Here is a 23,943-nt window from a genome sequence, read left to right as displayed (position 1 = left end):
TTTCTATTTGGGGATCAGGAAAACTCAGTCAGGAAACTCCTTCAAAGAAGAGAATGCCTTTAATCACCAATGAACTTTTCACTGAAGAATTAGCAGGGAGCTCTTGGTTTTAATGAGGGAGGGAGATGCCAAAACTTCACACAGTTTCTCTCACTGTGCCGGCAGGGTTAAGTGGAATGATATGAACAATTCTCCAGCCAAAATATTGTTACTAGTTTACAAATAATTTTGTATTAAAATATTTTCTGTAAATCCTTCTCAAAATTACATGTGATCTGAAGTGTAACCTGTAAATACTATCCTCAGCACGTCCAGAGAGAGAAGCACTGCAGAAAGTTGGAGACATTGGTCCAGTCTGAGCTCTGCCCTGGACTGTATGATCCTGGACTCAGACTCCTCCCCAGGAGAATGGTGGGGCTGCACCAGAGTGAAATTTTGATTTGTACCTCATCTTTTCACTGATGACATTGCAGCTTATTGACTTAGAATAATGGCTTTTATTTCTATGGCACTTTAAAATTGACAAAACATTCTCCTTACTACAACCCTGTGAGGAAAATTGTGTCTGGAATATTATCTCCATTTTATAGTTGAGGAAACTGTCTTAAGGCCAAGCAATTTTCAAATAGTCTCCGAGCTAGACAGTCAGCATCTGAAAAACCAGGTCTTATTGCTTACTCAGTTGACCAAGATTCTTACCCCATCCTGCCTCCTCATACAGGTCCTTACTCAATGAGCTCCTTAATTAAGTTAGTTAGAGGAATAAGGACCAAAAATAGGAAATTTGGGCCAGCAGAGAAGAAAAGAGAAGGAAGAAGGATGATTTGAATGACATATCAGGACAACATATGCCCTGATGAGCTGCAATGTGATATGTGCGTAGATTTAAGATCACATAATAAGAGGAGGAAGGAACAAATTAGATGTTGGACATGTAGATAGAGGAAGAATTCATAAACAAGTGACTGAGTGGGTCACAGAACATTACTTGGACAATTTTGATTATATAAAATTAAACAATTTTTGTACAAAGAAATCAGATGTTAAATTAGAAAGCAAGTATGTAAGTGGGGGAGAAATTTTGAGCTTTTTTCTGGTAAAAAGTCTCATATTCAAGGCATATATGAAACTGATTCAAAATTATAAAGCAACTAAGCTAGGGGATGCTACAGTGTACAGAACATTGAACCTGGAGTCAGGAAGACCTGAGTTCAAATCCAGTCTCTGACATTCTAACTGTGTGACCCTGGGCAAGTTACTTCACCTCTATTTCAGTTTCCTTATCTGTAAAATGGGGAAAGTAGTAGCATGTAACTTACAGGGTTGTTGTGAGGATCAAATGAGATAAAATATATAGGATGTCTTGTTAACCTGCTATATAATAGTTACTTTAAGACTAGGATTCATTACCCAATAGATGAATGATCAAATACATGAAAATAATCATATGAAAGAAAATATCTGAAATTACTAATGGAGAAATGAAAATTAAACAGCTGAGGTCCTACCTCACACTCTTCAGACTGGCACAGATGATGAACAAAATGACAGATGTTAAAAGGGCTATGAGAAAACAAGCACATTAGTGCACTGCAGAGAGCTTAGTAATGGTGCAAGTACACTGGAAAGTTACCAGACTGCATACATGCCCTTTGACCCAGTTACCCCAGTAGGCCTATACCATAAAGAGATCAAAAACAGAGAATGACCTATATGTACAAAAATGGAGCAGTTCTTTTTGTTGTAGCCCCAAATCAGAATCTATGGAGGTATTCTGTGGGGGAATGGCTATGCAGATGAAGGAGCATTGATGTAATGGAATTACTGTATCAGAAGAAAGGACAAAATGGACAGTTTCTCAGAAAACTGGGAAAACCTTTGAAGTAATGCAGAATGAAGTGAGCAGAAGTAGAACCATTTCTATTGCGACATTGAGAAAAGCAGCTCTAGAAAACTTCAGGACTGATCAATTCATTGATAAAGCAAGAGTCCAAAAGATTGAAGACGTGACTTTCCATTCATCTGTTGTAAGAGAAATGATGAACTTTAAATGCATTGGCATAGCCAATGTGGGCATTTGTCATGCTGGACTCAGCATGTTTATGATGAGGGTATTTTTATTGCAATTTTTTATTCAATGGAAGGGGCAGAGGGAATGGATTAAAATGAATGCAAAAATAAATTTATCTTTTTACAAAATGCAAATGCATAGATCATAGAGGATTATTGGATAAAATTCTGGTCAACTGAAAGGAACCATATAACACTAAGTTAACAAACTTATTGGAATAAAGACAGTATAAATAATTAACATTGTAAGAATTTTAGCCAAGACTCTGCTCTTTCATTATGAATCCTGTAAAAATAGAATTTTTGCATATTTGTTTCACACAATTATTATTAATCAACAAACATGGGTCACTCGTTGACACTTACAGAGGAAAAAAAAACATTAAGTAATGACCTGCATTACTTCTCTAAGCTGTAGTATATGAGGTATGTCTGTTAAGTAATGTGATTTTTTAACTGATCAAGACTATTGTGTTTACATTATTGAAACCACCAAAATAGGCTTTAACTTGACCACTGATAGTGAAGCATCCATATTGGGGTATCAGGAATTTTGAAAGTGGATTCCAAAAACCACCTGTCTGTCCTGGGGAGATTTGAACAGATAGAAGAGACAATGTGGTATCTAAAGGGCTACCTTTAGACTTAGAAAGATTAGGTCCTGTCTGACAGCCAACTATGTGCACAAATCTCTTAACCTCTCAGTCCCCCAGGCATCTAGGACTAGAAGCTGAAAGTATGGCAACACTGGAGAGTTCCCTATACTGATCAAATCATAGGTCTGGACCAAAAGTGAAAAAACCCAGATCTTGAGTCAGGAGACCTGGGTCTGAAGTCCGGTGTGACAATCTATGGGACCTTGGGCCAGACCCTTCCCCTTTCTGAGCCTGTTTGCTCATCTAAAATGGCGGAGTTGGACCAGGCAGTCCCCAGACATGAAGGCCATCCCTAGAGATGCTGGATATCAGTTCATGGCTGTCATTGCTCAAACCATTTCAGAAATTCCCCTCAAAAGAGTGCATTTGATTTTTCAGAAACAGCCTAAAGTTATTTGAATTCAAATTTGGTAAAATTCCTTTTTTTTCTTGATCATTTGCGTACTTATACACTAACTTGGTAGGCAATATGAAAAGACCTCCCAAACATGTTTGGAGTAGTGACTATAGCATTTAGAGTACTTACAGTAGCCTCCTACTGTCAGACCTGTAGGTAAAGCACTTATTTTGGTGTATTAGTTCAGACTTCTTGAGAAAAAAAAGTCACTAGTTTGTGGACACACTTAAGAATTGAAATGATTGTGCAAGGGAAAGGATTCTGTCACTTCCCAAGCAGAATTCAGTTCTTGGAAAGATCTTTAGTCCAACTTTATTATTCCATTATCTTTTTGAGTTGATTATATTTTTAGAATCATAACATTGCCTTGCTGACAAATTTTATAAAATGATCAGGCAGTCATTTTTTTAAAACACACTCCTGCAAAGCTCTCCATGTCTGTGTCCTAGCAGTCATCACCCAGTCATCCTGATCAGCAGGGTGCCTGAAGAATTAGGGTAATTGTTACACGAATACATACTTCCACTTAAATACTTTTAACTTTCTGTAACCTATTTTCTTTTTTTTCTTTTCAAGTCCTGAGCCTTGGAAGATGTCACGTAGGACAATGAACAAAATTGCATTTGGCCACTAGGGGGAGATGAGCCTTGGTGATCACTAAGAATTTAGCACCTGGTCTCATGGCTCCTTGTCTAGTAGTGGACATGATTTGAATTTCCCACGGAGGTTCAAGAACTTTGTTATTGGCATTAATAAATGCTTTTACCCAGGGTGATTGTGATTCTCTCCCAGAGAATCATCATGGTCTTTTGAACTTAATAATGTGTCAAGGTACGAAAAAGGTTGTGTCAATGTTCTATATTTCTGTAATTGATTATCGGTATCTGAAACAAATTGAGTATGCTTGAAAAAAATACATGACAGGTAATTGAACTGGTGCATATTTTAACTTATAGAAAAGATAGGTAGCTGTTCTTGGGCAAGAGTCATTTTGGGTTTTCACTATGTCCATTTCCCCTAACACGATGATATCAGAATAGTGTCACAATACACATTTAATAAAAGTGATTGAATGCAGTTTGTTTTTATTATTAAGAAAATAATAGGGGCAGGAAAAGTGCACAAGGTGTAAGATTCCTAAAAAAGCAAATAAAAAAACATACTAGTCTATTGTCTTCTCTATTTGGGGAGAAGGAGTGTTTCTCTTTAGGCACCCACCAGTGTGGTTGGAAATCTTTCCATCAGGGCATGGAGTACAGTCAAAGCAGCAGATGGGCTCATTCTCACGGGCTGTCTTCCTGAATCCAGGGACACAGCTCACACTGCAAATGGAACTGGGGGTCTGAGCATACCAAGGAAGGGGAAAGAATATCTTTGTAAGAGTGTCTGTTAAAAGATATGTTCTCTAAGAAAATAGGAAGCTCAATTCTCATTTATTGAAACATTTAGAAAAAGATATTAGAATTTCTTCAAGGGCAATCATGGCATATTTCTCAATATAGAGCTTTTCTTTAATATCTTCCTTTTCCACTCTAGATTATCTATTTTTCAACTTAAGAAACTGCTCACATTCTTTACTGGGTATAATCAAGCTCATTGATTTTTTTAAAATTGTAATCTATTCTCAGAACATTTTTCTTCCTTAAGTACCTCACACTGCTTAATCTCTAAGTTGCATTCTTGCACTTTAAGCAATACCAATGTTATTCATTGATCACATAATGGGAAATATTTCTGACTTAAAAAAATAATCCCCTCTATCCATTCCAATTCTTTGTATTTTAATTTGTGACCATGAATGATTCAGCCAGTCATGAAAATAGAGGATTTTAACTGAAATGAACTGATGAAATAGAGGGAATTGTACCAGATCTGAATAAGAATTAGAGGATTTGATTGATTGATTTTAATAGGATGAAAATCATACTTACATTTTAAGATAGTGCAGGATAAACTCACAATATTAAAGTAAGAAAACCTGAAAGCACTGAAGTTCTTGGGAAAACAAACTCATGAGATGAAAAGATTCTGTGGTAGTAGGATTAGATGAGTTAGGTAGCCTTTCGCCACAGTTTGCTTTTAGGAGAAGCATTCTCCACTCTCCACTCTATTCTTGTTCCAGAAACTTGGCTACAAATTGTGAGACATTCTGACTTCCTCATGATCTGCAGAATCCTGATCATTATATAGCTTACTTGCAAGGAACTTGAAAGTGGTACTGAAGAAAGGAAATCAAAATTCTCTCCCACTTGGAGCAAAAGTGAAGAGTAATTAGATGTTGCCACCATGTCATAGCTATTGCTGTTTTCTATGCTGAGCTCCTTGGAGCAAATGAAGAGACAAGAGTATCCACGGTCTAGACTCCAGACTTCTAAAAGGCTGATTTACATCACTCATATTATTCATGTGTCCCTTACCTGAGCAAAATCTTCTGGCCATTCAATGTCTTCTTCATTAATCCTGAATCCCTGGCCATTAGGCAACTCAGGGGTCACTTTCCCAACTTTCACCAATGTGTCCATTCGACCAGGAACATAATTAAAATTCAGGATATCATATGTCTCAATAGGCATCCTGCTTCTATCCCCACATGTCTCATCACTGATATTACTGACAGGGTTGATGCACTTCAGGAAATGGTGGAGCTAAATGGAATGAATGAAGTTTGTTACTCTTTAGAGAAAGAAAGATTTATGGAAATACCATCAGCATTAATTATCAGATTTCAACAAGCTCTGAATTCATGCTTGCATGTATTGTTCATCTCCTTAGGAGTTTTAACTCTTTTTTTTTTCTTCTTGCTATGAAATTATAAACCCGAAAAGGGAAAATAAGGTCAGGATGCAATCATTTATCTTATATAATGGTATTTCAGAATTCATCTAATTATTCCCCAGATACATCATAAATTTCTTCTAAGTATCAATAATGTCTGGTATTCTAAGCTCTGTTGAAAAATCTGTAGCCATTTCAGAAGCCAAAATGGTAGAGTAAAAACAGGGACTCACCTGAGGTCTCTCAAAGTCCCCTCCAAACAACTTTAAAACAGTTCCTAAAAATGAATTCTGGAGGGCAGGAACAATAGAAGTCAGGGCGAAATGATTTTCCAGTGTAAAACAACTTAGAAGATTGGCAGAAATGACCTGTCTCACCAGTGTGAGAGTGGAACATAGTACAGCAAGCCAGTAGCAGGCCTTAAGGTTGATTGCTTCACAGCGTGCAACAACCTGAGCTTTCAGGTTGTAGAAAATTGGGTCAGATAACTGATCACAAGGAGGTTATAGGAGGTCCTTTTCTGGCAATGAGTGCAGGAATTTGTTGCTTCATCCATAAAAATAGGAGTACAAGCACATTTGTTCTTGTAGTACAGGGGAGCAGTGATCTTGGTCAAAGTTCCAGGGGAGAAAAGAATGCTTGTGGTTGATCACAGACAAGAGCACAGGCAGAGTAGTGACCAGATCCCTCCTTAGATCATATCACCTTGGAAGAATCAAAAACTTACAGACCCCTGAAACTAGCTGTGAAAACAGCAGAACACACAAAAATATAAAAAACATCCTAAAGTAGTGCTGCTTCGACCCAGAATTTAAAATAAGGTAAAAAGTAAAGAAATAGACTTGCAAAGGAGAAAATGATGAAGAAAGTACAGGAATGTAGAAAGTTACTTGGATGAAAGGGTAAAGTTCGACAAAATCTCAAAAGGAAAAAAAAAAGTAAAAAGTGCTCAATCCAAGGCCTCAAAGAAAAATGTAAATTTGTCTCAGAGTCAAACAAAATACATAGAAGAGCCATAATGGATGTTAAAAGTCAAATTAAAGAGGAAAAATTGGCAAAAGAAATCAGAGTGACATAAGAAAATAATGGAAAAAAAGATCAACGATTTGGTAAAGAAGGCAAAAATGTTGAAGAAAATAATGCCTTAAAACAGAAGTCAAATGGTAAAAACAAACAAACAAACAAACTTACCAACATATAATGAAGAGAAGAACAACTTAATAGTAGAAATGGCCACATGGAAAAAAAAGCTACAAATTTTCACTAAAGGAAAAACAACTCCTTAAAAGAAAAATTAGCCAAATGGAAAAAGGTACACAAGTACAATGAAGAAAACTATGTCTTAAAAATTAGAACTGGACAAATGGAAGCTAGTGACTCCATGAGATGTCAACAATAAAAATAAAAACTTAAATCAAAAGGATGATAAAAATAGGAGAAAACATGAAATGTCTCCCGGGTGAGAGGTTGAAAAAGAAAGGACTGAAAAAAAAATTCTAAAAGACATAATTTAACAATTACTGGACTAACTAAAGCCATGACTCCAAAAAAGAGCCCAAACATTACATTTCAAGAAATTATCAGGCGGAGCCAAGATGGCGGCTGGTAAGCAGGGACTAGAGTGAGCTCCGTACGAGTCCCTCCAAAAACCTATACAAAATGGCTCTAAACCAGTTCTAGAATGGCAGAACCCACAGAACAGCAAAGGGAAGCAGGGCTCCAGCCCAGGACAGCCTGGATGGTCTCTGGGTGAGGTGATTCCACACGGAGCTGGGCACTGGGAGCTGGGAACAGAGTGGAGCAGAGCCCAGCTTGAGCGGCGTGGAACAACCAAACTTGAAGTCAGGCGGATGGGGCCCCTAGCGCCCTGAATATGTGAGCTGCGGCAGATAACAGACTCCTCAACCCACAAACACCAAAGACTGCGGAGAACGTTAGTGGGAAAAGCTGTGGGAGTGGAAGGAGTTCACGGTTCCGCTTCCAGCCCCGGGGGCAGCGGAGGTGGGGCAGCTACATTTGCTGCTGCTTCTGGCCCCAGGCCCACCTGGTGGGAGGAATTAAGTGGCATATCAGAGCAGGAGTGCAAAGCCTGCTGAAGATCTAAGCCCAGCCCGGGCTGGGGGTTCTTGGGGAAGGAGTAGTGCTGGTGTGACATAGCTGGCACCTCCCCCCCTAACGTGGAACATAGAACTCGTTAGTCTACAAGCAGTCATACCCCAGTGAAAAACTCAAGGGTCAAGTTAGTTGGTTGGGAATATGGCCAGGAAGCGAAAGCACACCCACATTCAGTGTCAGACTTTGGATTTTTTCTTTGCTGACAAAGAAGACCAAAACATACAGCCTAAAGAAGACAACAAAGTCATAGAGCCTACAACAAATGCCTCCAAGAAAAACATGAACTGGTCCCAGGGCACGGAAGAGCTCAAAAAGGATTTGGAAAAGCAAGTTAGAGAAGTAGAGGAAAAATTGGGAAGAGAAATGAGAAGGATGAGAGAAAACCATGAAAAACAAGTTAATGACTTGCTAAAGGAGACCCTAAAAAATACTGAAAAATACACTGAAGAAAACAACACCTTAAAAAATAGATTAACTCAAATGGCAAAAGAGCTCCAAAAAGCCAATGAGGAGAAGAATGCCTTGAAAGGCAGAATTAGCCAAATGGAAAAGGAGGTCCAAAAGAGCACTGAAGAAAATACTACTTTAAAAATTAGATTGGAGCAAGTGGAAGCTAGTGACTTTATGAGAAATCAGGATATTATAAAACAGAACCAAAGCAATGAAAAAATGGAAGACAATGTGAAATATCTCCTTGGAAAAACTACTGACCTGGAAAATAGATCCAGGAGAGATAATTTAAAAATTATTGGACTACCTGAAAGCCATGAACAAAAAAAGAGCCTAGATACCATCTTTCAAGAAATTATCAAGGAGAACTGCCCTGATATTCTAGAGCCACAGGGCAAAATAGAAATTGAAAAAATCCATCGATTGCCTCCTCAAATAGATCCCAAAAAGAAATCTCCTAGGAATATTGTTGCCAAATTCCAGAGCTCCCAGATCAAGGAGAAAATACTGCAAGCAGCCAGAAAGAAACAATTTGAATATTGTGGACACCCAATCAGAATAACCCAAGATCTGGTAGCTTCTACATTAAGAGATCGAAGGGTTTGGAATGCGATATTCCAGAGGTCAATGGAGCTAGGATTAAAACCTAGAATCAGCTACCCAGCAAAACTGAGTATCATGTTCCAAGGCAAAATATGGATTTTCAATAAAATAGAGGACTTTCAAGCTTTCTCAGTGAAAAGGCCAAAACTGAATAGAAAATTTGACTTTCAAACAGAAGAATCAAGAGAAGCATGAAAAGGTAATGAAGAAACGGAAATTGCAAGGGACTTACTAAAGTTGAACTGTTTTGTTTACATTCCTACATGGAAAGATGATGTGAATGACTTCATGAGACCTCAGTATTAGGGTAGTTGAAGGGAATATGCATATATATATATATATATGTTTATGTATATATATATAAGTGAATGTGTATGTATGTATGTATCTATGTGTATATGTAGGCATGTGTATGTATGTATATATATATATGTGTGTATATATATATATATATACATACATATGTAAAAGAGAGAGAGCAGACACAGGGTGAGTTGAAGATGAAGGGAAGATATCTAAAAGAAATAAAATGAAATTAAGGGATGTGAGAGCAACATACTGAGAGAAGGAGATAGGGAGAGATAGAATGGGGTGGATTATCTTGCATAAAGGTGGCAAGAGGAAGCAGTTCTGTGGGAGGAGGGGAGAGGGCAGGTGAGGGGGGAATGAGTGAACCTTGCTCTCATCAGAATTGGCCTGAGAGGGAATACCATACATACTCAGTTGGGTATCTTACCACACAGGAAAGAAGAGGGAGGAAGATAAAAAAAAATAAAAGGGGGGGATGATGGAGGGGAGGACAGATGGGGGTGGAGGTAATCAAAACAAACACTTTGGAAAGGGGACAGGGTCAAGGCAGAATATTCAATAAAGCAGGATGGGTTGAAAAGGAGCAAAATGTAGTTAGCCTTTCACAACATGAGTATTGTGGAAGGGTTATACATAATGATACATGTGTGGCCTAGGATGAATTGCTCGACTTCTTAGGGAGGGTGGGTGGGAAGGGAAGAGGGGAGAGAATTTGGAACTCAAAGTTTTAAAATCAGTTGTTCAAAAAAAAAGTTATTGCATGCAACTAAAAAATAAGATACACAGGCAATGGGGCATAGAAATTTATCTTGCCCTACAGGAAAGGAAGAGAAAAGGGGATGAGAAGGGAGGGGGTGATAGAGGGGAGGGCTGACTGGGGAACAGGGCAACCAGAATATAAGCCATCTTGGAGTGGGGGGAGGGTAGAAATGGGGAGAAAATGTGTAATTCAAACTGTTGTGAAAATCAATGCTGAAAACCAAATATGTTAAATAAATAAATTTAAATTAAAAAAAAGAAAAAAAAATTAGATTGGAGCAAGTGGAAGCTAGTGAATTTATGAGAAATCAGGATACTATAAAACAGAACCAAAGCAATGAAAAAATGGAAGACAATGTGAAATATCTCATTGGAAAAACCACTGACCTGGAAAATAGATCCAGGAGAGATAATTTAAAAATTATTGGACTACCTGAAAACCATGATCAAAAAAAGAGCCTAGATACCATCTTTCAAGAAATTATCAAGCAGAACTGCCCTGATATTCTAGAGCCACAGGGCAAAATAGAAATTGAAAGAATCCATCGATCGCCTCCTCAAATAGATCGCAAAAAGTAATCTCCTAGGAATATTGTTGCCAAATTCCAGAACTCCCAGATCAAGGAGAAAATACTGCAAGCAGGCAGAAAGAAACAATTTGAGTATTGTGGAAACCCAATCAGAATAACCCAAGATCTGGCAGCTTCTACATTAAGAGATTGAAGGGCTTGGAATGCGATATTCCGGAGGTCAATGGAGCTAGGATTAAAACCTAGAATCAGCTACCCAGCAAAACTGAGTATCATGTTCCAAGGCAAAATATGGATTTTCAATAAAATAGAGGACTTTCAAGCTTTCTCAGTGAAAAGATCAGAACTGAATAGAAAATTTGACTTTCAAACAGAAGAATCAAGAGAAGCATGAAAAGGTAATCAAGAAACAGAAATTGCAAGGGACTTACTAAAGTGGATCTGTTTTGTTTACATTCCTACATGGAAAGATGATGTGTATCATTCATGATACCTCAGTATTAGGGTAGCTGAAGGGAATATGCATATATATATATATATATATGTATATATATATGTTTATGTATATATATAAGTGAATGTGTATGTATGTATATATCTATGTGTATATGTATGTATGTGTATGTATGTATACATCTATGTGTGTGTGTGTGTGTGTGTGTGTGTGTGTGTGTGTGTATATATATATACATATATATATATATATATATATATATATATATGTAAAAGAGAGAGAGCAGACACAGGGTGAGTTGAAGATGAAGGGAAGATATCTAAAAGAAATAAAATTAAATTAAGGGATGAGAGAGCAACATACTGAGAGAGGGAGATACAGAGAGATAGAATAGGGCAGATTATCTTGCATAAAGGTGCAAGAGGAAGCAGTTCTGTGGGAGGAGGGGAGAGGGCAGGTGAGGGGGAATGAGTGAACCTTGCTCTCATCAGATTTGGCCTGAGGAGGGAATACCATACATAGTCAGTTGGATATCTTAAGCCACAGGAAAGAAGAGGGAGGAAGATAAAAAAAAATAAAAGGGGGGGGATGATGGAGGGGAGGGCAGATGGGGGTGGAGTAATCAAAACAAACACTTTTGAAATGGGACAGGGTCAAGGGAGAAAATTCAATAAAGCGGGATGGGTTGGGAAGGAGCAAAATGTAGTTAGTCTTTCACAACATGAGTATTGTGGAAGGGTTATACATAATGATACACGTGTGGCCTAGGTTGAATTGCTCAACTTCTTAGGGAGCATGGATGGGAAGGGAAGAGGGGAGAGAATTTCGAACTCAAAGTTTTAAAAACAGATGTTCAAAAACAAACAAAAATGTTTTTGCATGAAACTAAAAAATAAGATACACCGGCAATGGGGCATAGAAATTTATCTTTCCCTGCAAGAAAGGAAGGGAAAAGGGGATGAGAGGTAAGTGGGCATGATAGAGGGGAGGGCTGACTGGGCAAGCAGAATATATGCCATCTTGGAGTAGGGGGGAAGGTAGAAATGGGGAGAAAATTTGTAATTCAAACTGTTGTGAAAATCAATGCTGAAAACCAAATATGTTAAATAAATAAATTTAAATTAAAAAAAAGAGAAAAAAAGAAATTATCAAAGAAAACTGGCCTGATATCTTATAACTAAAGTGTAAAATAAAAATTAATCTCTTGATCTCCTCTTGAAAAAGATCTCACATTGAAACCTCTCGGGAATATTAGCCAAATTCCACAACTGCCATGTCGAGGAGAAAATATTGCAAGTAGCCAGAAACTAATAATTTAAAAATTGTTGAGTCACACTTAGATAACAAAAGACTTAGCGTTTCCTGTATTAGTGGGTCAGAGGGTATTTTTTATGATAATCTGGAGGGTGAAGGAGCTAGAAGTACAGCCAAGAATAACCTACCCAGCTAAACTAAGAATGATCCTTCAGGGATAAAAAAATGGATCTTCAAAGAAAAAGAAGATTATGAAGCATTCTTGATGAAAAGACTAGAGCTGAATACAAAATGTAACTTTCAAATACAGGACTCAAGGAAAGCAAAAACAAAAGGTGAACAGGAAAGATAAATTGGAAGCGATTCAATAAGGGCGATCTTTTTGTATTCCTATGTGGGAAGATGATACATGTAACTCCTCAGAACTTTACTATTATTCATAAAAACATAGAAGTAGGCATATACAGAGGGTACAAGTGTGTATTGACTAAGATAGGGGGACATTAAAAAAATAAGGGGTGATAAAAAGGAATGCACTGGGAGATGAGGGAAAGGAATGGTAGAGTTGAGAAATTATCTCACGTAAATGAAGCATGACCAAAAGGGCTTCTGGTAGGTAGAGCTTGAACCTCATTTGCATCAGAAGTGGTTCAGAGAAGGAATCTTATACAAATTGGTTTGGTTATAGAGATGCTATCCTGCAGGAAATTAGGAGAAAAGTTTAGGGATAACAGAAGGTAGTCTTGATACAAGGGAGAGCAGATTGGGCAGAAGCTACTTAGAAGGAAAATACTTTTGAGGAGGGACAACACAAAAAGTGAAAGGAGGATAAATAGGGTAAAAATTAAGAAAGAGGGAAAATATACATGTGAATGTTAATGTGATGAACTCACCCATAAAATGGAAATGGATAACAGCATGGTTTAAAAACTAGAGTCCTAAAATGTTATTTGCAAGACACATACTTTAATCAGAGAGATGCACAAAGTAAAGATGAAGGATTGGAGCAGAATCTATTATGATTTGGCTGAAATAAAATAAAAACCAGAGATATTAATCACAATGTTAGACAAAGCAAAAGACAAAACAGATCTAATTAAAAGAGATAAGCAGGGAAACTACATATTTCAAAATAGTACCTTGGAAAATGAAATAAACAAATATTCACCAAACTGTATAGTGCTTACTACTTAAAGAAAAAGCTAATTGAGTTAGAGGACAAAATAGAAAATGTAAATTATAGTCCTGGTGGATCCCAAATTTCCCCTCTAAGAACTAGATAAACCCAGCCTAAAAATAAACAAGAAAGAAGTTAAGGAGAGGAATAAAATACTACAGAATCTAGATATGTTGGACTTCTGGAGAAAATTGAATGGGGATAACAAGGAATATACCTTTTTCTCATTGGTACATGGAGCCTATACAACAATTTACCATATATTAAGGCATAAAACCTCAGAAACAAATGCAGAAAAGAAGTATTAAATGCATGCTTTCCAGATCATTCTACAATAAGAATCACATTCAACAAAAATTAATGGGAAACTAAATGATTTTAATAATGAATGGGTGAAAGAATACCATAGAACACCATAAAAGCAATAATTTCATCAAAGAGAATGACAACAGTGAGACAACATTTGAGAATTTATAGGAGGCTGCAAGGTTAATGGTGTATAAGATCTTCCCTATCCATTAATAGGCCTCATGTGGAGCCCATTAAGGAAAGCTTGCATAGGAGAGCTTTGCTTGTAGGAATGCTTTCACATTTTTTGTTTCTCAGTTGATTAGGCACTGAGTCACAAGGGTTGTGATGCCTTCTGGCTCTGAGAAGTGCATATATACTCTGAATTGGTATTTTGCTTTGGGGGTTTGCTTATGAGAGGGATTTTTTGATTCCCTGTTCAAGACTCTGAGTAGCCATATGTTCAGAGCTCCTTGACTGCTCAAATGTAAAGGCTCTTTCAAAGCAGTAGAGTATGTAAAGTGTATAGCAATATTGCTTTGGTTCATGCAGTTAAGAGCCCTGTCAGTTGTTCTTTATGCTGATTTTTCTGCTTGTGTTTTCTCTGACATACTGGGTGTTGACACTTCCACTAAACTAGTGAATGTAATTAAAAGTAGGATTGTTACCCCTATTTGAACAGTCTTTCCTAGAAAATCAGATTGAAGAAGCTGTGCTAGCCGGCCATCCTTGGTATGCTTAGGTTCTTGCTATTACAAATGCAACCAAAAAATACTATGGGAAAACGTATATCTCTAAAATTAAATAGTGAAGGAATAGACCAATGAATAGGGAATGCAACTAAAAAACACCTAGAAAAAACATTAAAATCACAATTAAACTCAAAATTAGAAATCCTAAATATTAAAGAGAAATTAATAAAGTTGAAGGTAAGAAAACCATTGAAGTAATTAATAAAGCAAGGAACTAGTTTTATGGAAAAAAAACAGATAAACTATGGGTTAATTTGATTAAAAAAGAAAGAAAATAAAATTACCAATACCAAAATTAAAAGGATAAATTAAAAACCAATGAAGACAGAATTAAAGAAAAACATTATTACATATATCAATAAATCTAACAAACTAAGTAAAATGGTTGAAAATTTGCATAAATATTAATTGTCCAGATTAATAGAAAAGGAAATGTAATACTTACATGACTCTATCTTAGAAAAGATATTGAACAAGTCATTAATGAGCTTACTAAGCAAAAATCCCCAAGATGAGACAGAGTCACAAGGGAATTCTACCAGATATTTAGCAATACATAGCTCCAATTATCTGTAAATTATTTGGAAAAAAATAGGCAAAGGAGTCCTAACAAATTCTTTTTATGAGAGAAATATTGTGCTTGTGCCTAAACCAGGAAGTGCAAAATTTGAGAAAGAAAGCTATAGACCAACTTCCTTAATGAATATGGAAGCCAAAATTTTGAATAAAATTCTAGGAAGGAGATTACAAGAGTGTATCACAAAATATTACACTATGACCAGGTGAGATTTATATTATAAATGTAGGATTTTTATGAGCATAACCAGAGAAAACCCTGTACGAAGTAGCAGTAACGTTGTATGACAATCAACAATAAATTACTTTGCTCTTCTCAGCAATAAAATAATCGAACACAATTACAAAGGATTTTTGATGGAAAATGCTATCCACATGTAGATAAAGAACTGACAGACTCTAAATGCAGATCAAAGCATACTATTTCCACCTAATTTTGCATGTTTTTTCCCTTTTGGTCTATTTCTTCTTTCACAATTATGAGTAATATAGAAATGTTTTACATGATTGTACATACATAGCATACTAAACTGGAAGGAAATTTAGGGAAATCTCAGTTGCTTTCTCTGCCTCAACTTTTTGCCTCAATCTCTGTAATTTCTCAATTCCCTTCTTGAGAATTTCCTATCTATTCTGGGATGACTGCTTGCATAGAACTTCAGTCCATATCAATTAACCTTCTTAGAAAATTTTAAAATATACTTTCCAAAATCAAATTTGCATATCATTTCATGTAGAAATTTCCTTATCTATGTCAAAATTTTCTATGAGATCATTTCCTATTCCCCATGTTTCTCATTATTTCCATTTCAGCAACCAGTTTCTCAATGTCCTGTACAATCAGATGGGTAATAAATTTGAAAGGATAGATTCTTTGATCTTTTTTTTTAAAGAAAGGCACCATTAAAGCAAATGTACCTGTGCAAATATATCAATTTATTAGTAACAGCTGAGGGAAATTATAAAATATGTTTAAAAAGGTTTAAAAATATAATGACTTGCAATGCATTATTAGATGGGCAGGGCCTCAACCAAATCCACCTCAAATTCTCCAACTTGAAATGCATTCAGTGAAACTCTTCTAGTATATAGACACAATCACAGACCTAGGTGTCATCCTTCACTCCCTATCATTCACTCATATATTTTAAATTTCTTGTCAAAGAGGTTGGTTTTTATATTTATAACATCTCTGAAATATATCCTCCTCTCCCCTCTAACACTGTCAGTACCTTTTTACAAGTATTCATCACATCATGACAGAATTATTGCAATAGCCTATTGGTGAATTTGCCTGTCTCAATTGTCTTCCCCACTCCAATCCATCTGCCATTCAGCCAACAAAATTAATTTCCTAGTGTGCAGATCCAACCATATCCTCTCCTACCCAAAAAATCAAATCACTCCCTATATAGACTAGGACCAAATACAAAATCTTCTATTGTGAAAGCCCTTCATTCACCAGCCCCCTCCTGTCTTTCTGGTCTTATACCATTTTTCCTCCCCACTATGGTATTCTTTCATCCATGATATTGTCTTCCTGCTATTTCAGGCATAAGAAACTGCATCTCTTGGCTTCAATATTTTCTTTAGCTGGTTCTTTATGCGTAGAATGCTGTCCCTTTCCATCTCAACCTACATGTTTGTGCAGCTTTCATTTTACACTAAAATCCCACGTTCTTCATAAAGTATATTCTAAAGTATATTCTAACTCCTCTTCTAGTTCATTCCCTTATGAAATTACATCCTGGTTATCTTATAAATGATATATATATATACATATATATATATTTGTTTACTTGTTCTCCCATACATATTATGAATTCCTTTGGCATACAGACTGCCTTTTACCTCTTTTTAAAATCTCTACCAGTAAGCATAGTGCCTTTTTATATTACAGGCACTTGCTAAATACTCATTGAATGATTAATTGATTTAATGTATAGAAACAATTTCACAAAGTTTACCAAATAAGTTTAGAGGATATGGTTATTACAATAGGGAATCTCTTTGTTTTTACTCAGAATAACACGTAGTTGTGTAAAAACAAAAAGGGAAAAATATCGTAGGAAAATTGGGAAAACTGCAGTATCAGTACTTTGTGATAATATCCACAGAACAGACAACTAGGTCTTGAAAGATAAAGAACTTCCTGTACTGAACCTAGGGACAGAATAAAAAATGTTACCTTCCATGAAATTTCTGGGATTGCTCCAAATTCTGATATTTCCTTTGACTGAGTCTGGAGGATTTCATGGAGAGCACGAGCTACAACATACACAGCACTATAGACATTAACACTTAGCTCAGACATGACCATGTCAAGAATATCAGGGTTAACATCACTCAAGGAATAATATTTGGGGCAAGCATAAAACTTCATATCTCCAGGTCTTTTTTCTGAAAGTGTACACCCAAAGGCTGTCTCCCAGAAAGTCTTTAAGAAAATGTCTTCAGGATTTTTTATGGGATTCACCGAGTTTAGGAAATCTGTGAAACCAGGAACCTCAGGTTTAACATGGGAAAATATTATCATACCATGAAAATTTTCATTTGTTTCAGTGCTAGAATGTACACCAAAATCACAGGAGGAAGTAGTGACCAGCAACTTCCCATATAATGGAAAATGATTGATTGCTGGAAAAAGTTCTCGTAGAGAATTGGTATCTCCATAGATGAAAATTACCTTTGACGATGATACAAGGATCCTATAAAGAAGTTTTGTTTCTTTATCAAATTTATACAGCAAGTTTTGAGGAACTATTTCTTTAATAGCCACACAAACACCATTCTTCACCATCTCCTCCTTCACATCTCTGAAGAAATTCTCCCCTCTGATGTCATCTGAAAGAATCAGCCCCACCCAAGTCCAGCCAAAGTGCAACATCAATTGGACTATTGCCACATGAAGAGTGGTGTCTCTGTTTGCTGACTGATAAACGTATGGAAGTTTGACCTTGTCAGACAGTATTGGATCAAAAGGACCATAGCTGATCTAAATGGATTGAAAGAAGAAATAACAGTAATGATAAGGGAAGCTGTTTTAGAGTTGGATTTTTTTCCTATTTAATATTTATATCTAAGGACTCTATTAGAGTTACTGGCCCATAGAAAACACTGAATTAATTTTCGTTTAATTAACTGATATTGGTGATGTTGGATCATAAATAACATCAATTTTGATGGGACTTTTCACATCATAAAATTATAATTTAAGGAATGTACTCTGAACTTGTACTCAATATAAAACACTTGGTAATCTACATACTGAGACAAACCCAGGGACAATGTTAACAGAATTACAAAATAAAACACTAGATAAACTTTTTACACAGATGAAGACAGATCAAATTAATGGGAAATACATTAATTGCTCATGAGTGAGTCATGTCAATATGATACAAATGAAAATTCTAATTAAGTTAATTTATTACTGCCATAATCCATCAACTACAAAAGAATTATTTTATACATGGAGAGAAAACAATAAGAAATTCCAACTGGAAAAAAGGAAGGTGGAGCATATGAAGGGAATAATGGAAAAAATGTGAGGGAAAAATGTCTACCAGGATGACATTTTAAAGTATATTATGATGTATTAATAATAAAAAAAACTATCTGGCACTGGCTAAGAAAGAGTATAGGAATAGTTGAAAATATCTGGTACCCAAAACTATTGCAAATGGCCATAATAATCTTGTGTTTGACAAATGTAATGTACATAATTGCAATATTTGATGGTGATCAACTGTATAAAACTAAGCTTCTAAAATCAACACAATATAGAAATACAATTTCAAAGGAAACATGATAAAATGTGCTGCAAACCTACAAAGAAAAGTGATGAATTTTGAGTACAAATTGAAGCATAATTTTCTAGTTTCTTTATTTTTTTCTAAATTTTCAGGTGTTTGGTTTTGTGACATGCTTAATATGGAAGAAAAATGTTTTACGTGAATTCATGTCAATGATTGATATCATATATTGGGTATTCTCAATGGAAAATGGAGCTTTTGGAGACAAGGAGAAAATTAGGAAATCAAAATTTTAATAAAATTCATGGAAAAATTTAAAATGAAATTTAAATATTTAACATATAAATTACATAACTGAAGTATATAATGATATAATACCAGATTGTTGTTTTTAGGACCAATTCCCTTGGGGCATGTGCAAATGGATGTAATGATGGACCACCATGATCTCTGATGGAAGAATATTGTTAGAAGCACAGAGAATAATGAAGATACCTTTCAGCAGCATGCATAAAGTATAGCAAAAGAGAAACAATGACTTTTTATAAGACATACATGTGGGTGTGTGTATGTGTGTATAATTTATGATTTCTTTAATGCATGGGCCAATTCTCTTGTCCCTTGAAGGAATAGACTTTTGCCAAGACAAAAAAATTGGCAAAATCTTTTGTATCTGTCTCTTCTTTATAACTCATTACCTGATTGTTTCACTAATTGGATTACAAAGAGAGGATGTATCATTCATCACAACATTTTTTGTGTGTCTACATATATGACACATGTTAGGTATCTCATAAAATTTTATTTTATGGCAATGAATTGAATTGAAAATATAAATAATGTGAATTATTAAGGCATAGAGTTGATTTGGAGGGGAAAATAATCCCAGACTTGGGAAGGAAATACCTAGTATTTGAAGGTCATATTAAACACAGAATTGGATGGAATTTTTAGCAGAGACTGGTAGAAGCAAATGCTAGGTGTTAATCCACAAATGAAAAATTAAAAATTCTCAAAATAACATAAGTCAGAGTCTGAATTTAATATTTGTTAAGGATATTTCATGTTGCAAGGCACTGTATTAAATGCCCAGGAATGAAAGCACACAAGATACAGGACAGTTCTTGCCCTTGAGATGCTCACAGTTTAATGGGGAAAGACAACAGGTAAAGAGAAGCTATAAAGGAGGGATGAGTCAGCAAGGTATCTGATGCTAGGGCACAATGAAGCGCTAAAGCCATGATGGGAAAAGATCTGAGGAACTGAGAGTTTCAGAGTTGATTTAATCTTGAAGAATAATGAGTTCGTGGAGATCACTAATCAAGAAAATCAGGTGGGAAATGTAGAAAAAATACAGAATAGTTTTCATGGGAGTGATTTGAGATGAGAGGAAGAGAGACATCCTTCTCACATCTGAAGTCTTGGGAATCTTATACAAAGATAACATCATGAAATCAGAGTCAATTGACCATTATTTTGGTAGATGTTTATGTGAGCCAAAATAACGAGCATGAAATAAAATAAACTAATAAATAAACTCATCTGCAGAACAGAATTAATACCTTGAGAAGGGCTGATTTTCACCCTTCTTTGTATTCCTCCTTTTTAGCACAGTACCTGACATAACTATTTGATAAATTCATGTTGTCTGAGTGATACCGCAAAATGAAAGATTCTAATACGTTTGATGCTATAAGGATAAAGTGCATAATGGAAAGCAAATGGGTAGCAGTGTTGGCCTCCTTACCTGTGGTATTTTATAGAGTTCTAGCACTTTGGCAAGTGGTATGGACAGAGAAGCAGCTAGCCCTCCAATGACAGCCACTGACTTTTGCTGCCTATCACAGCTGTAGTTAGGGATGGTCCTACCCTTCCCTGACAGCCATATCAAGGAGCTCTCCACAGCTAGAATGCTCTCATGGAAGTTATTGAGGAGTTGGTATCCCAGGGTAATGTTGGGCAGCAAATAGGGGTCTTTGTTGATCTCATCCACAGCAAATTGGAAAGCCAAGAAGTGTTGATAGTGTTTAATCATCTCCCTACATTAATGGTAATAAGTTAGAGAGTTAAGCAAAATACTTTATATACATAGAGGACATAATAGACTGAGTGATGAATATGGAGTCAAGAAAACTTAAGTTTAAATATTATGTCTTACATTGACTTGCTATGGGGCCCTGGAGTCTCCTATAATCTCTTGTATCCTCAGTACCTTGTCTTACATAATGTAGACTTTGATTGAACTAAATATTTCCTATCTTCCTTTCAATTTCAAAATGAATCATCTTCTGCTTCAGACTTTATCACAGTACTAGACATGAAATGAACATGAACACACCAAGTGTTCCAAGAAGTATTTTCTAACCAATGTCTCTGAAATTAAATTTGTGTCAAGTTAGAGGCAACTTCAGTTCTGAAGTTGATGTCCAGATCTTTTTTTTGACCCTCTGGAAATGTGAATACACCTGTGGATAGAAAACTTTCTTGATTACTTTGCACTGAGAAGCTTAATAGTGGTGTTTGAAATAAAAGGGTGGGAATTACACTACCTGTCTTTCAACAGAAGTATTTTCCTGTTCATGAGAGTGTTAAACTGAAATAGTTAAGCTTATCTCACTATTGCTGAAATACCTGAATGACAGAATAGAAAGTCTCAGAAATTAGGGCTTCAGAGAATATTTATTGTATTATTAATACGTGGTACCCATCTCTATTCAAATAAAAAACGTTGTTCCTGTCCTCTATGTGAGACTCTTGAAAGCTAAAGTCACGTTGTAGTAAATGGAAGGAAAGATACTGAAAAGGTCCCAGTGAATAAAGACAGAAATGATTAATCACCCAAATCTGTAAATCATCTAATAATAATTAGTGAAACATTTACTATATTGTAGTCATTGGCTAAACAGAAAGAGACAATAGGGAACAATCCCTGACATCAAGGAGATGTTGATACCATGTTCAGTAGCAGTACATTAAATCAGATACTAAAAATCAGATACTAAAACAACAACAGCAGCAAAATCACGATTATGGGGGAAAATCATTAGCAACTCAGAGTGAGTAGAAAAGGTCTTATGGCAAAAGTGGTCCTGGAGTGCTACCTTAAAGAAACTTAGAATTTTAGGAAGAGGAAGAAAGGAGAGAGTGGATTCAAGGTATGTATGTAGCCTTCTTAAAGCCTAGAGATGAGAGATGGGGTGTGGAATGACAGGAAAGTAAGAACGTCAGTTTAGTTGCATTAAAATAATCAAAAAAGAATGAATAAGAAATTTTTACTGACTATAATGTTTATATTTGACCAGAGAAGTAAGAGGAAGCCACTGGAATTTTGTAAGTAGGAAAGTATAATGTTAGGCCTGTGCTTTAGGAATATCCCTGTGACAGTTTTATGGAAAATGAGTGGAGTCAGTAAAAGTATGCAGCAGAACGTCAATTAGGTGACAGATGCAATAGTTTAGAAAAGCGGTAAGTAGGGACTGAATCTGAGTGGTCATTGAGTGAGTGCAAAAATGGAGCAGATATAAAACCTTATGTATACTTAGGAATTATGAGTGGGTAAGTGATAGGATACAGAGTGATTGAGAATTAGAAGTTGAGAATGACACATTTTTTAACGTTGGGGGATTTGAATGAAGTTTGTGCATTCAAGAAAAGTAGAAACCTCTAAATAGTGGTATGTTTATGCAGAAACATAGTGAGTTCTATTTGGGAAATGTCATGAGAAGTCTAAATGATCTTCAGGATGAACTTTGGAATAAGTGGATGATTATAATGGACTAGAAAAAAATAGACTACATATATATATATGTACATATATATATATATATATTATACATTTATGTGCACATTTGTGTGTACATATGCATATGTATGATGTATATATGATGTATGAACACATATAAAACATAGACAAATACGTATAAATATATTGATAGATACAAATTTATGCATAAAACATGATTCCTCTTAATAGAATTAATAATTAAGAGCATATGTACTGATATGTTCAACAGAGAGTTTATCAAAAACAGATAATGAAGAACAAGCCTGAGCAAATCTCTGTTTTATCCAGATAATGATCTATTCAAAGAGGCTGAGGAGAAGTGATCAGATAGAAGCAGAAGTGTGATAGCTCAGTTACAAGACAATTCAGTGGGGAGTGAATCCAGTACTACAATATAGGCAACACTTTTGTACTGTAAAAAGGTAAAAAAAAAATAGGATTGCAACTCAGTCATCAGATTTGGAAATTAAGTGCTTAGTATGAATGAACTGAAAAAAGTTTTTTTGTAAGTGAAGAGCTCAGCAATTGGATATCACAGATTTTAGAAGTATGTGATAGAGGTGGAAAGGAGTCAATGAGAAAAGTGCAACTTGTTATCCTTTGCAATGATATCTTTTATGTGACATTCTACCACTATGACTCAGCGATATGTCTGACTGCTTTTCACCCAATCAGAAGGAACAAAAACGATCACTTACCTTGTTGCTGATCTAGGCAAGATTGGTGGATCTTGGAAGGACGTTGGTCCATTGAAACCATAATACTGCTGGAACACAGAGAAAAAGGCTCCAATAACCAGATCCCCATCTTTGCTAAATGTAGGGTTGTAATCTCTTTCCAAGTGACAAGGATCCTGCACACTCTGGGGGAAGGAAAGAAAAAATTGCCAAAACAGGACTAGGCATACCTTAGATAACAAGAGCCACAGTTTGCCAGAATTTATAGCTAACATTGAATCTGTAGAGCACCAAGCAGAAATGGAAACTGACAAATCTGGATCTTTGTTCCAGCTTTTAGGAGCACATTTTCTGCAGCTAAAGGTTTTTTTTTTTTGTTTTCTTTACTCAAGATGCTCAGCTTCTCACAGCTGGGAAGATAGTCACTCTATCAAGATGAAAAGCAAAAACCAGGAAAGAACAAGGTCTATTTAGGGGAAATTTTTTTACCTCCTGGATATTATTCTAAGATTCCCTGTGGATAGATTTGGAAAAGTGGTCCATTTTCATGTCTCATGGATGC

The 23,943-nt window shown here is 35.9% G+C and overlaps 1 protein-coding gene across 1 annotated transcript in view; it reads right to left on the bottom strand.

The window, feature by feature from the left end:
* Positions 1 to 23,641, bottom strand: part of LOC118855094 (vomeronasal type-2 receptor 26-like) — a 32,213-nt gene extending 8,572 nt beyond the window's left edge. Inside the window, exons 1-5 of the mRNA XM_036765213.1 lie at positions 23,403 to 23,641; positions 20,668 to 20,959; positions 17,354 to 18,160; positions 5,541 to 5,768; positions 4,342 to 4,465 (exon numbers count right to left, since the gene is read on the bottom strand). Coding sequence (XP_036621108.1) covers positions 4,342 to 4,465; positions 5,541 to 5,768; positions 17,354 to 18,160; positions 20,668 to 20,955 — 1,447 coding nt within the window. The 5' untranslated portion in view covers positions 20,956 to 20,959; positions 23,403 to 23,641. The remainder of the gene's footprint in view (positions 1 to 4,341; positions 4,466 to 5,540; positions 5,769 to 17,353; positions 18,161 to 20,667; positions 20,960 to 23,402) is intronic.
* Between the last annotated feature and the right edge of the window lie 302 nt (positions 23,642 to 23,943).

This window comes from Trichosurus vulpecula, chromosome 6, assembly GCF_011100635.1.
Source record: "Trichosurus vulpecula isolate mTriVul1 chromosome 6, mTriVul1.pri, whole genome shotgun sequence".
Lineage (NCBI taxonomy): Eukaryota > Metazoa > Chordata > Mammalia > Diprotodontia > Phalangeridae > Trichosurus > Trichosurus vulpecula.
The sequence above is the reverse complement of the archived record's forward strand: the minus strand, read 5'-3'. Positions and strand labels throughout refer to the sequence as shown.